We start from the raw sequence: 15,684 nt of genomic DNA, 5'->3' as shown, positions 1-15,684 counted from the left end.
CATCCCCACATGTCTAATGAGGTGCACCATTCGAATTAGCAGACTGAAATAACTGAAAAACATGTCTGAGCAATACGCGAAGGCGCGCAATCCTGTAACGAAAGGCACAACACTCAGGAACAGTTACACCTGCGGGAAACTGTAGAGGCCCTCCCCAAGGCGGAAGGCCCGGGACAATAGGGCATGAGCACATTCTCAAAGAAACTTCTGGACTCTGCAGATGAACAATCGCCAAAATTATGTGGAAGCTAAAACGTGCTGCAACCTCCAGGGGGAACACGCCACCCTGCATGGAGGAATCAGAAACTGGGTTACCCACATGTGTAGAAGTATGAATTGGTAGGGAACTCACCTCTCGGAAGACAGGACCCCCAGAGGTGGATGGCTCAGCAGTCCCTTGATTCCCCGAGCCCGAGGAACCAGGCGCTCTGAAATGGCATATGGAACAAAACTGGTTGACATGTGTCAATATGGCCAATCCAGATTCGTCACCGCACACAGAATCTGAAATCAAAATAGTCTCAGTATCAGAATCCTCCATACCTGAATCTGAAATTAGCACAGTCTCAGCATCAGAATCCTCTATAACTGACCTGACATCCCCAATGGCTGGGGCACTCACCACCTCCTATGACCAGATCCCTGCGGACTAGAAAATTTCCTTCACCACATGGTCGGGAATGCAGAAATGGGGAACGGAGCGTAACCACGTCCGAACACAAGGTGAACCGTATAGTCCAAAAACGTGCACCCAACCAAAAGGCCACGTCACTTCCAAAGGCCTCAATGTTCCAAACCACGAGCCCATAAACATCACACATAAGCAGGTTGAATCACATAACAAACATGATTATAACCCCCCCTGTTCAATAACCCCCCTCAGGAGATATTAACCCTTGATTCCAAGATACTACAAGAGACTCACTGAGACCCTTTTGATAAGTTAGACCCGCAAGGTGGTAGCCTCTCGGGAAAACATCACATTACAGTACATTGATAAATAAAGTAAAATGAAACAATCTTACCGGAATCTACGCCGTGGATCAGGAACACGGCCTTTCAAGTGTGACGGATAGTAGTAAAATAGAAAAGAAAGCAGGCAGCGGAGCGAAGTTCGACAACGCCGATTGCTTGAGGGGCTGTTAATCTGAGTCAGGATGGTTTTGCAGAAAGACTCTCCCTGCATCTCCCGACTCTAACTTTCATCCAAGCCCTCACTGAGAGACTGACAGGACTACTTAAAACTCCTGTCCCATGCTGAAGAGTACTACCCTCCATAAGTGACAAAAACAAAAATTAAAAATTCTGACACTTCTCTGCCAACCCCCTGGGACAAAAGGCAAAGAATTACAGGGGGATGAGGGGTATGGGAGGAGTATTTAAGTCTTTGGCTGGGGTGTCTTTGCCTCCTCCTGGTGGCCAGGTTCTTATTTCCCAAAAGTAATGAATGCAGCTGTGGACTCTTTCCATTTAAGAAGTATATATATATATATATATATATATATATATATATATATATATATAGTATATATATATATATATATATATATAGTCATTAAAAATAGCTTTGAATTTCTAAGAGAACATATGACAATACTAGGTCACTATGTAGGAAATGTGATGTTTTCTATCAGATTCTCTGTTTAACAATAGGGCCACCAATAGTACTATAATATTGCTCTAGCCACTCTGTTTAAAACATGTTTTTTGTTTCTTTTATTTAATTTCTGAAGGTTGAGTCTTACTTGGATCCTTCATTACCGCAAGATCTGCATCCCACCTAAAATCTAAATTTCACAAGAATTTTGGATTCATTAAAAACTCAGATTAAAAAACAGGAAAACAAAAGAAACAATACAGAAAACATACAGAAAAATGGGGCTTTGCTTTATTATTTAAAATTATTTTTTTTTATCCAAGTAATTTTCATGAAAGCAGGTTGTGGTCTAAAGTCTAAAATGAACCAGAAAATACAAAACAACAGTTTTGGGGGAGAAAAACAAAACAAAAAAATGATTTAGGGTAAAGTAGCATTTAACATGTTTCATATACTCTGCATTAATTTGCTGGGAGAATGTTTTAAATAAATTTGCTTCTGAAAGGTCTAAAATCATAACTGATGACTATAGGTAAGTCCAGGGCCATTAAATAATTGACGGTTATCTTGTTTACTAAATAAACAAATTTAACTATTCGCATTGTCTAGCCCTATTTCCACTTTTAGATGGTATATTGCTTTAAACTGTCATCATATAATTGTCGAATACTTGTGACTAATCAACTGCTAGGGCAGAACACTTAGGCAGCAAACCACAAGAGAAAGATAACGATGGAAGAGAATATCACTTGGTTAGTGCAAGAGCATTGATTGTCAACTGTAATCATATTCCTAAACTTTGTTAAAATAGATGGCATATTGGCTTAGAATTTTAATTTAACAGAAAAAAATAAGCCATAACAACTAAATTTTATAAGGTGCTGAAGTAATTCAATTTTGTTATCCACTCATTACGATGAACGTTGTGTGGTAAGGTGCTTGACATTTGGTTATATTTAGCTAATATAATACTTCAAAAAAACAAACCCATCTCCATTAGCATCTTTTCAATATGTAATCAGAGGTTATTGCATCTTTATCTGTCAGATATTCTTATTGACGTGAATGACATCAGCCACTACCAGCATTGGGTTTGAAGGACATAATAAGATAATTTGTATATTAAGTGCATGTAAATTAAACAATATATACTGATCACTACTGTTTTCATCAGGATGAATAAAAATATAAAAATGTTTAAAAAATCATTATGAGGTGAAATGCAAAATAAATAAGTCTTGATGGACGGAGGCTTTGATTTCCTTAGCCAACTACATTATTTTTATGCAGATATCTGATATCTTACTCTAAACCATTACATGTGAGATACAGTTGTGGTTAATTAGCCTTCAGCTAGATTTCAGCATGGGATATTCTTCCTTTGAAAATATTAAAACTTTTTTATTACTTTTAAAAATGGCTCAATAATTCCCTCTCCTAGAGTATTTTGTATAGAATGAAGCACATACTTTAGTAACCCAAATTATGAAAATGTGTTACTTAGCAAAAGTCGAACGTTTATATCATATATTACTTTATAAATAAACTGTCACCAAGAGACAAAGATTATGGCTGCCATTCAGTTTTTTTAGCACCCTAAAATGACGGTCCAACGATTTCTAAATTATGATGGTTTAGTTATGGCAGTATATGAGCTAGATATTCAACTTTCAGTTAAAAATCGTTAGTCAACATGGGTAAGGTGTGGGTTCTTTTCCTGTACCTAGACCTCAGGCCAACATTTAAGATACCTGAGGGCTTGAAAAATTCTGGGAGCCAGGGTGCAGCGGCTCCTAAAAAGTTACTTCTCGTGCCTAACTTTTTGAATTACAAGTATCCTTGTACAAACACACATCTGGCTCTTCAAAGTGTGCGGCTGGTTTTAATATCCATAATGACTTCTAAAATTAAAAGAACCCGTGTGATAGTGTTTTTTTTTCCTTTTGTAAAATTTTTACCCATAATTTTACTTGAATACCTGTTGAGACTAAACATCCAAAAGGACAGCTTTACGTATACAGAATAACCCATATAGACACTTCTAGCATCACATATTAAGATACATAGCTAGTTTGTTTCTCTGTGCAGTGATATGATTAGAGGAAGCAACATGAATAGATAACATTATTATGGAACCTTTATCTAGGTCTAATAAAATCTAGAGGTTTCTGTTAAAAAAATAAATATAATTTTAACAGTGAGTAAAAAGAGGAGGCATCAGTTTGAAACAGATACTTCAAAGGAAAATCACCAGCAGTGGACATGTGTACAATGGTTTCTGCAAACAACAGCAAGTAGTGGATGGGATCTCAGATGGTACAAGCTCTCTTTCTGGGAGTTTAACTTAAGACAGCCGTTTTGGCAAAGATGAACTGATGACTTCATTGTACAGCAGAACTTCTCAAACAGCAATGAGGTTACATAGTATCATATAACTGAAAGTCACCAACCGTGTTTCAGACTGACAAAAATGTCAACCCACTGATAAATAGCGACATGTGATAACAGCTATCTATATACAGAAGTTTGTGATCTTTGAATTATAAATGTGACTTAATTTTCTCTTCTTTTAGACGATTCCTTCAGCTTATCTGACAATTCAAAGTATTTTTTCTTCATGTGAAGTAAGATTTTCTTTTTTTCTTTACCTCGCTATTTTTCAATTGCAGTTTTCCAGGTTGAAGAAAAAAACAAACAAAAAAAACCCGAAGAAGTATTTATCATCCCAGACTTCTTAAATAGGTAATTTTTTCAATAGATAGAATGATTTTGATATAAATTAATATATTGGGTTATAATAACAGCAAAAGTACAAAAAATAGTGTACATGTAAAGCATTTTTTTAGAGGGGGGTGGGGGAGAAAACACAAAATCAAACATAAATCTTTGCTGGTTTTAACCTTAGGTCCTGAAGCCAGGGGCCAGTATGTGATGTCAGTTGGCTTTTGGTGGCACTCAACTTTGCTATTTTGTGTAAGAAAAAAGTGACTTTTTTATTTTTATTTATTAACTTTTTGACCTTTCCCGTTCTGATAGCTTCATTGTGTGGTAACCAGCTAGAATATCCTCAGCTAGATGAAAGAGGTCTCCAGCTTGTAGAATACCACATTTCTATTTAATGCACTTGATCCAATAGAACCAGTCTGATAATCCTTTGGATTGCGTTGTCCTATAGGTACTGTTTCATTGGCTGGTATCCTTTCTGCTCTGATCATCCTCAACAGGAAGTCTCCCACAGAAAGGGAGCAACAGATATGTTGCTGGCTTAACAAAGCTCTATTTAAAACCCTTTAATATAACAGTAGGCCTCCAATGTGGCAAACAAAATGTAAAGTAACCACAAACTCACAAAGAGCAATGCAGTGAGCAGTCTGCAGCCTCTAGGGCCGCCCAGTTCCCCACCAATCTGGGGCCGTCTTCTAAACAGCAAGACGCTGATGCAGATGAAAGCAAAAATGGTAAATAGTGTAACAGAGAAAGCTAAGGTGCCTGGTGAAACGCGGAATACTTGTCCTTTTGAAGCCCAGTAGATGGCAGCCACCGACCACGCCAAGCCAATACCTAAGAATACGTTTACTGCATTACTGCCCGTCACATTGCCAATCGAGGCATCAGCGTATACGTCCTGGGTAGCAGCCACTTTACTTGCAAATGTATCTAGGGGAAAGATAAATATATTGGTATTAGAGCAAATACATATACAACATGCCTGCCCTTGCAATACCTACATAAGAAATCATTTTTTACACTGACAAATATTTGAAGTAAATAAAGAAATTCTGACTGGTAGAAATATAGTATGTGTTAAAGAGAATTTTGAGAATTTTGAGAATTTTCAATTTTATCAAAAATTATTCATATAATAGATTATGCTTCTGGTGTAGACCCTATGACAAATATTTAACAATTTGTATGGACGATCTTTGTCCAACTCTGATAAACTTTATTAACTTGGAAGGCAATTTCACTCTAATTTTGAATGACTGCGATGAATGACTGCGATGAACTCCAATAACTTTGATAAACTCTGCAATCTTGTTATTTATTTAGCTTTTGGCTCCTTAAAAGGACATTCCTTCATGTTTTTATGTGTTTTCTATTGCTTGGAATGTCATTGAGGTGAAATTTTTCTTTTGAATAAATTAAATTGCATTATAAGTGTGCTGAATTCCATTTCTTTATTTGGTTAACTAATATATTTTCCAGTGATTATTTATTTTTAAATTGTTAAATATGTGTTAAAGAGTATAATAGTGTCTATATTGAGCGTTTATAAATGCATCTGAAAGAAAGTGTTAATAGTATACTTGAGTATGATCACATTATTTGGCATTAGCTCTATAAACTGCTGCAAGTTATGCACTTGGGACATTGCTGCAAGTCTACTCTTTACATCTGATGTCAGCCATATTGAATTGTACTCAGCCCTGAGCTTGGCTAATTCCTCTGCATTATTGACAAAAGTGTTGTCCTTGTGAGCAATCAGTATTTATCTCATTATTAGATCAAACACAATTTGTAAAAAGGTGAAAAGGTAAGTATTGTATTTGATTGTCTCCAGCCAGCTATATTTACACCAATCCTATCTGTCAGTGATCAGTAAGGCATAGAAGCAAAAACATTTTCTGTAATTGGATCTTTGGTATAGATTGTGGCAATGATAAGATTTTTATTGTTTTACAGTTGCTGACAGCCATTTCTTATAACATAAATGTGGTTCTTAAAGGAACAGGAAATTATATGGTGGAGCGCTCAAAGGCTTATTTATTTACTTGGATAGATTCAGTAAAATGTGAATCTCCTGATCTGTGAAAGGGCAAAGGCCACTGTCTATTTCAATTGTGTGTATGTATATTTCTAAATGAATATATACCGAGACACAGACATAGATGTTAAAGGGACATTGCACTGTAAAATGACTGCCCTTTAATATGTTATTTTCTTGAGGACAATGGGTGAAGGTTTCAATGACCAAATCCATTTAAATTTCAAATAAAAAATAAACATAAATAAAATTCCATTAATTTTTAGTACAATGTCCCCTTAAGTGTCATGATTCAACACTTTGTCTATGGTTATACATGCCACAATACACAGAGTTTAAGGGTATTAGAGTGAAGTCTGAGTGAGTGTTTGTGAGTGTGAGTGAATATATGAAATAACTAAACTCACTGACATGGAGTGAAATCATGCAAAACCTTTCAGGGCTTTTTTTTGCAATATATGTGTCTCACATTCACATTCTGATCCCTAAATTGCTATTTAAACAGCTCTCAAGATAACATTTTGCCTTTCTAATCTCACCAAACCAGACAGCTTAAAGGGACATAATACTCATATGCTAAATCACTTGAAACTGATGCAGTATAACTGTAAAAAGCTGACAGGGAAATATCACCTGAGCATCTCTATGTAAAAAAGGAAGATATTTTACCTCACAATCTCCTCAGCAAAGCAGAGTGAGTTCTGTGTAAAAAATTATACTTCACCTGCTCCCAGCTGCAGGTAAAAATAAAAAAAAATAAAGAAATGAACAGCAGCCAATCAGCATCAGCAGTGCTGAGGTCATGAACTCTTACTGTGATCTCATGAGATTTCACTTAACTCTCATGAGATTTCATAGTAAGCTTCCTTTACCTGATTGGTGAAATAATATGAGAGTGCACGATGCTAGTCCCTTCAGATGTCCCAGGACAAACACACTAATATGCTGCTTAGAAATCCTTTACAATGGGAGGTGGCTACTGAGGAACGTTTGAGGTAAAATATCTTTCTTTTTTACATAGAGTTGTTCAGGAGATATTTTCTAGTCAGCTTTTTACAGCTATTCTGCATCACTTTCAAGTGTTTAAACATTTGGGTATTATGGCCCTTTAAGATCATATGGCCCTTGTTATTAGATTATTAAAGGGATACTCCCGCCAAAATTGGAATCCACATGGATGCATTTCCATTTTGAAATGAAGCATTTTTGTAATATACAGGTGTTAGTAAAAATGCTTCTAACCCTTTGAGTGCTAAGCACTTTTTTTAATTTTTTTATTTTTTTAATATATATTTTTTTAACTTTTTAAACTTTTTTTTCAGACCCCCAAGACTTACACTGTTGGAAAGGTTAGAGGTGAGATACAGGCTTCTAAGCAGCATGCCCCCTGCTCCTATACTTAACATTGTTAAGTATAAATAAAGTTGCGCAGTGACGTCATCACGTTATTGCGCGTGACGTCACCACACAAAACAGGAAGCCCCGGCAATGCCTGTCACTCTACAGGCATGATCGCCGGGGTAGGAGCGGGTGGGAGCCCCCAGACCCCCAAGACTTACACTGTTGGGAAGGTTAGAGGTGAGATACAGGCTTCTAAGCAGCATGCCCCCTGCTCCTATACTTAACATTGTTAAGTATAAATAAAGTTGCGCAGTGACGTCATCACGTTATTGCGCGTGACGTCACCACACAAAACAGGAAGCCCCGGCAATGCCTGTCACTCTACAGGCATGATCGCCGGGGTAGGAGCGGGTGGGAGCCCCCAGATCTCCCTCAAGATGGGAGAGTGCTAGTGACGGCTCCGAGCCGTCATTAGCACCAGAGTGGGATACTCTGTGACGGCTCAGAGCTGTCATTAGCACTCAAAGGGTTAATAAAAGCTATAGCTGTTTCAAAAGTGTATTTAAAGAGACATGATACCTAAAATGCTTCTTTCTTGATTCAGACAGAACATGTGATTTTAAACAACTTTCCCATTTGTTTCTATTGTCTAAATTACTACATTCTCTTGGTATCCTTAGCTGAAAAGCCTATCTAGGTAGCCTCAGGAGCAGCAATGTATTACTGGGAGCTAGCTGTTGATTGGTGGCTGCACAAAAAAACGCCTCTTTTCATTGGTTCACCAGATGTCTTCAGGTAGCTCTCAGTCGTGCATAGCTGCTTCTTCCAAAAAGAATACAAAGAAAATGAAGCAAATTGGATAAAATAAGTAAATTGGAAAGTTTTTTAAAATAATAACATGCTCTATTTGAATTATGAAAAATAAGAAAAAGAAACATGTTGGGTTTCATGTCCTTTTAAGTATGCATAGTGCACCAGCATTTTAAAAATAGCACCTGATCAGAGAACACAAGGTACTTGTATTATCTAGTAATTACTCAATTTGTTAATTTGCTGACATGAAACAAACCCCACTGGCAGTCTAAGCAGCTGCAGTAAATAAAATGCTGGTGCACTGAGAATTTCTAGCTATGCTTCACATCCACGTGCAGAGGAAAATGTCAACACTAAAACAGTGATAACTTTTACTAGAAGCATTTTTGCCAATACATTTATATTGCAAATATGTTTTTATTTCAATATGTAATTAATCTGTGTGCTTTTACATTTTGACCGGAATGTCCCTTTAAAGTATGTGTAAAATCAATAGGAGAGAGAGAAAGAAAATAAAAACAGAGATACAAAAACACATTGTAAGATTACAAAGACAACAGGATAATCATCAATACGTAACAAACTCAAATCAAATCTAAAGCTTCTAAAAGGGAAGAAATTACATTATAGTGATTTTAGAAAAAACACATGGGCAACCTGCACACAACTGTAAATAATTATTATTATTTTAGTCACATACTGCACATTCACAACCCAAAAAGCTGGTCACATTATTTCACCAGAATTCTAGTTATGTATCTATTTGTCATCTATCAATCAATCTATCTATCTATCTATCTATCTAGCTGTCTGTCTGTCTATCTCTGCATGTCTGTCTTTCTGTCATCTACCTGTGTGTCTCCCTCACTATTATTTATCAAAATCTTTTTATACGGATGGGACTAGCATTAAATACATTTATAATAATCTCTCTTTTAATTATGTAATTAAAACATGCATAACTATGTATCTATAATCTATCTATCTATCTATCTATCTATCTATCTATCTATCTATCTATCTATCTATCTATCTATCTATTTATCTGTCATCTATGTATCTATCTATCATCTATCTATTTATCTGTCATCTATCTATCTATGTATCTATCTATGTATGTATCTATCTATCTATCTATCTATCTATCTATGTATCTATCTATGTATCTATCTATGTATCTATCTATCTATCTATCTATCTGTCATCTATCTATCTATCTATCTATCTATCTATCTATCTATCTATGTATCTATCTATCTATCTATCTATCTATCTCTGCCTGTCTTTCTGCCATCTACCTGTGTGTCTCTCTCACTATCATTTGTCAAAACCTTTTTATACAGATGGGACTAGCATTAAATTCATTTATCTTAACCTCTTTTTATTTTGTACTTAATACATGCTGTTTATTTTAATTTTATGTTTCAACATTCATATTATTCAAAACATCTTAATTTTGAGCTGGAAAAAAAAGCTAAACAGAAAGCTGTAATTTTTGGACGCTAGCTATACCGATGCCTTCCCTTAATAACTAGTCTGACACTTTGTTACAGAGATGTCATATTTTAGGAAGTGCTCTTTTGACTGCTATATGATTAATTTGTCACTCTTACACAGATTTAGTTGACACAATATTTCAATATTATGCAAAATTTTTCCAATCAACCTACAGCTCTGTTCTAATCCGGTTTTTCTTTTTCATTTTTTTATTCATTCATTTTAAATCAACCTTAAAATATGTGAAAACTTATTTTCAATATATAGGATCTGAAAGCGAAGTTAAACACGTTAGGACTCGTTTAGGACTAAATGTTTAATTATGTGTACTAAAAATTGTAATACTCATTCATTATTTTTGGTGGCTTTTGCTTTAAAGGGACACTCAAGTAAAAATTAAACTTTCATGATTCAGATAGAGCATGCAATTTTAAACAACTTTTTCAAGTTTACTTCCATTAACAAAATGTGCACAGTCTTTTACTATTTAAACTTTTTGAGTCACCAGCTCCTACTGAGCATGTGCAAGAATTCATAAAAAATACATATATGCATTTGTGATTGGCTAATGGCTGTCACATGATACAGGGGGAGTGGAAATAGACATAGCTAAAATTTGTCAGAAAAAAATCTACTACTGATTTGAAGTTCAGACTAAGGGGGCGATTTATCAAGCTAAGGCGGACAGGGGCGCACACACACGCCCGTGTCAGCCGCAGCTCGCCTCTGGCGTCTGAATTCTCCTGGCGGAATTCAGCATTGCACACGAGCGCTATTTTGCGCTTGTGCACAATCCTGCCCGCGCACAGCCAATCACGCGTGGGCAGGAGCTGTCAGTCTCCCCGGTCGGAGTATACCGGGGAGATTAAAATTTGCTACTTTAGAGGTGGCGAAAGGTCTGACCGCTGCTTGTTAAATACGGTGTGCAGGTTCTCTTGTGAGAACCTGCAGTCGTATGGGGTCGAAAGGCTTGCAAAGCCTTTGATAAATCGACCCCTAAGTGCTATTACATTGTCTTTTTATCATGCTTTTGTAAATTATGCAAATCTACTTTATTTACTGGACCGTTAAGGCAGAAATTGCTTAGAACATTGGAAAACTAATGTACACCTAGCCCTAATAGGCCATAATTTAGTTAGATAAGATAAAAATATTCAACATAGACATTTGCAGATATTTCTCTGTGAGGGGTAACAAAAAATATCCCAAACAAAATAATATCAGTGATATCATCATCAGCCGGAGAGAGTTGCTTTTTGCACAGCCATTTTAAAAAGGATGACTCTTTTGGCATCAAAAGAGTGACTCAATTGTGTGCTCATGCTTGTATGTAAACAGTAAAATTTCAGGTGGGGAGATATGATCATGATAACTAGGGTTTTCAAGTAGTTTTGTAAATCATCAATTTTAAATTTATTAAAAATCTTTATACGTAGGTTTTTGCAATTCATTATGTAATTGCTGGGATAAACTATGTACATGGGTGTCTGGGGGGCAATATGTTCCTCCTGGATTATTGAGCTAGGATTTTTAGCAACAATTGCAGGATATACTGTATATCTGTACATTGTTTGCCTGAAAAAAAGTTCCCAGAAAGCATGTGATATAAATTCAGGTAACAGCTCCACCTATTGACCCTCAGTACAACATCCGAGCAGATATACAGGGAAACCACAGCTGATTCCTATTACTTTCCCACTTTCAATACAGAAATGTTGCTAGTGCGCGCGGCTGTTCCGTTAACTGTTCTGATGGGCTGTGACGTAGTGGCATTGGAATGCTATGACTAAGAGCAGCACAGGCGCGGTGCATACTTTTTATTAGACAGCTGACGGAACGTCACTTCCATTCGCTAGTCTAATGAATTTGCTGATCTGACAGAACACCTCCTCCCTACTCCATGCTACCTCTTTTCTCCTCTATCCTCCCTGTTCCACACAACCTCTCCCATTCTGCCTACTCCATGAAACCTCTCCCCCCTCTCTCTCTCTTCCTCTGTTCTCCTTCTCTATCTTCTTCTGTTCTCTCCCCCTCTCTCTCTTCCTCTGTTCTCCCCCTCTCTCTTCTTCTGTTCTTTCCCCTCTCTCTCTCTTCCTCTGTTCTCTTCGCTCTTTATCTTCCTCTGTTCTTCCCATCTCTCTTCTTCTGCTCTCTCCCCCTCTCTCTCTTCCTCTATCCTCCCCCCTCTCTTCTTCTGTTCTTTCCCCTCTCTCTCTTCCTCTGTTCTCCCCCTCTCTCTTCTTCTGTTCTTTCCCCTCTCTCTCTCTTCCTCTGTTCTTCCCATCTCTCTTCTTCTGTTCTCTCCCCCCTCTCTCCCTTCCTCTATCCTCCCCCTCTCTCTTCTTTTGCTCTTTCCCCTCTCTCTCTTCCGCTGTTCTCTCCCCCCTCTCTCTCTTCCTCTATCCTCCCCCTCTCTCTTCTTCTGTTCTTTCCCATCTCTCTTCTTCTGTTCTCTCCCTCTCTCTTCTTCTGTTCTTTCCCATCTCTCTTCTTCTGTTCTCTCCCCACTCTCTCTCTTCCTCTATGCTCCCCCTCTCTCTTCTTCTGTTCTCCCCCCCCCCTCTCTCTTCCTCTATCCTCCCCTCTCTTTTCTTCTGTTCTTTCCCCTCTCTCTTCTTCTTTTCTCTCCCCTCTCTCTCTCCCTCTGTTCTCCCCCCTCTCTCTCCCTCTGTGCCCCCCCCCTCTCTCTCCCCCTATCTCTCTCCCTCTGTGCTCCCCCCCCTCTCTCCCTCTGTGCCCTCTTCTCTCTCTCCCTCTGTGCTCCCCCTCTCTCTTGCTCTGTTCTCTCCCCTTTCTCTTTTCCTCTGTTCTCTTCCTGTTTCTCTCTCTTCTGCTGTTCTCTCCCTTCTCTCTGTCTTCCTCTGTTCTCTGTCTCTTCGTCTGTTCCCTCTCGCTTTGTGTGTGTGTGTGTGAGTGTGTGAGTGTGTGTGAGAGTGTGTGTGTGTGAGTGTGAGAGTGTGTGTGTGTGTGTGAGAGTGTGTGTGTGTGTGAGAGTGTGTGTGTGTGTGTGTGTGAGAGTGTGTGTGTGTGAGTGTGAGAGTGTGTGTGAGAGTGTGTGTGTGTGTGAGAGTGTGTGTGTGAGAGTGTGTGTGTGTGAGAGAGTGTGTGTATGTGTGAGTGTGTGTGTGTGAGTGAGTGCGTCTGTGAGTGTGTGTGAGAGTGTACTAGTCCGGCCCTGCTGCTCCATGCAACCTCCTCTGTACTCCCTGCCCCATGAAAACTCCTGGATCGTTTCAGACATTAACCAATCCCTTTTAAAAATTGAAGATTTAAACTTTTTAATGCAACGTTCAATAAATACACACACACACATATATATATAGTTATATATATATATATATATATATAGTGGTGGCAAAAATTGCGGACACTTTTTGAAATTTTTATGTTTTGCAACTTTGCAAGATTATAGCAAATGCTATTTTGCACCAAATGCAAATGTTTATATGTCAATTTAAAGACAATTTAATGCAGAATTTAATTTAAAAAACCCCCAGAATGTATTATTTAGTAGGGCAGTAGCCTTTATTCCTTAAATCTGCATGACAGCAACGTCTCATTGAGCCAACAAGTGTTTGAAGCTCTGCTTTCGCTATTACGTGGTGCCAGGAAGCAATTATAGCCTCAGTTAATTGCCTTTATTTTATAGACGCCTCATTCGTACAAGGCTTTTCAAACTGTGCCACAAATTTTCTCTCTGGTTCAGGTCAGGGCTGTTTCCTGGCCAGGTCAACAATGGAATGGACTTTGTTGTGAACCACTGATTGCATATTTTTGCTTTGTGGCAGGGAGCTGAATCCTGCTGAAATAGAAATGGTACATTGTTGGGAAAGAGATCCCTGATGGAAGGTAGCAGTTTTGGTTCCAGGATGGTGTCAAAGTATTTTCTTGCGTTCAGCGTGCCGTCGATTACATGAAGGCGGCCAACACCATTTGCTGCCATACATGCCCAAATAATAACGCTTGTTGGTTGCTTTACATTGGTCTCCATACAGTCAGGAAGTAGCTATTTTACGACTCTACGTCTCACGTATTTTCAGCTATTACTACCAAATAAGGATATCTTACTTTTGTCACTCCAAATAACTTGCTTCCACTGATAGTTTGTACATCCAATGTGTTCTTTTACCCACTGTAGTTGTTTCTAGTGCATCTGTAGATTTAGATATGGCTTTTTTCTCGGAATTCTACCTCTTAGTACCATAGGTGATAGCCTGCTCCTTACCATTCTGGAAATATCACAAACACAGTTTGGCTCTGATAGCCTCAGATGACATTTTTCTGTCCTTCAGACACAGAGGCCTACTTATCAAGCCGTCAACTGTGCTGCATTCGCCGGCACCAATACGCTCGCCTAACATCGCGGCCGTGGACCTGAATACGCTCTCCATAGTTACCAAAAAAGCTGTCAAAAAGCCACGCACCAAGTACGGGTCGATGAGCAGCTGACTGTTGTTAACTAACAGTCATCGATATTGCTGCTCTTCGGCTTTTTCACAGCTTTATTTGTATACTGTCACTAAACACCCACACTATGCTAAACTGTTTAACCTCTATACCGCCGCTCCCGGACCCCGCCGCAACTAAATAAAGTTATTAACCCCTAAACCGCCGCTCCCGGAGCCCATCGCCACATTAATAAACTTATTAACCCCTATTCCTCCGCTCCCGGAGCCCACCGCCACCTACTTTATACTTATCAACCCCTAATCTGCCGCCCCCTACACCGCCGCCACCTACATAAAGTTATTAACCCCTATCCCGCTCCCGGAGTCCACCGCAACTAAATAAATGTATTAACCCCTAAACCGCCAGCCCTCCACATCGCCATAAACTAAATTAACCTATTAACCCCTAAACCTAACAACCCGCTAACTTTATATTAAATATTAACTCATCCCTATCTTATAATAAATTTAAACTTACCTTTAGATTTAAATTAAACTATATTAAACTAATAATTAACCTATTCTAACTATTATAATACAATTACATTAAACTATCTTAAACTACTAATTAACCTACCCTAACTATTATAATAAAATTGCATTAAACTATCTTAAATTAATAATTAATCTAACCTAACTTTTATACTAAAATTACATAAAACTACAAATTAAAATAACTATATTATATATTTAAACACCTAACCCTACTCAAATAATTTAAATCTACACTAAAAAATTACTAAGTTACCAAAAACTAACAACTAAGTTACAAAAAATAACAAACACTAAGTAACACAAAAAATAAACACTAAGGGCTCTATTTATCATCATAATTCTCCTACTTTTGCGCCTATAATTACTCTGTCGGATTTATTCTCCTATTTATCAACACATTTTACGCCCAAAATAAGCTGTAATACGACCTAAAAATACGACCAGTTTTTCGCTCTCGCCAAGGCGCACAGGTGCGCCAAATACAGCCAAAAAACAATGGATTTCAGTCGTATTTTTAGAAATACTCCCAACAAATCGCCGAAAATCATATTTATCATTATTTTGCGCCAAAGGAGAACCTATAATTCTCCTATAAATCCGACCGTGAAAATACTCCATAACCAAGTAGGAGAACTTACAATTTACTCCCAAATTTTATTCATAGAAGATGGAGTTTTTTTGTATTTTGGCCGCTATTTCTCTTGCTCAGTCCCATGAAAATCAAGAAA

The 15,684-nt window shown here is 37.8% G+C and overlaps 1 protein-coding gene across 8 annotated transcripts in view; it reads right to left on the bottom strand.

Annotated features, from left to right (window-relative positions):
- Positions 1-1,866: 1,866 nt before the first annotated feature.
- The window catches only part of SLC8A3 (solute carrier family 8 member A3), a 679,282-nt gene continuing 665,464 nt past the window's right edge, over positions 1,867-15,684 (bottom strand). For all 8 annotated transcript variants that reach the window (XM_053697699.1, XM_053697705.1, XM_053697703.1 and 5 more), the window contains one exon: positions 1,867-5,254. In XM_053697699.1, the coding sequence (XP_053553674.1) occupies positions 4,878-5,254 (377 nt within the window). In that variant the 3' untranslated portion in view covers positions 1,867-4,877. The remainder of the gene's footprint in view (positions 5,255-15,684) is intronic.

The sequence above is a fragment of the Bombina bombina genome, chromosome 1 (genome assembly GCF_027579735.1).
Source record: "Bombina bombina isolate aBomBom1 chromosome 1, aBomBom1.pri, whole genome shotgun sequence".
Classification (NCBI taxonomy): Eukaryota; Metazoa; Chordata; class Amphibia; order Anura; family Bombinatoridae; genus Bombina; species Bombina bombina.
The sequence above is the reverse complement of the archived record's forward strand: the minus strand, read 5'-3'. Positions and strand labels throughout refer to the sequence as shown.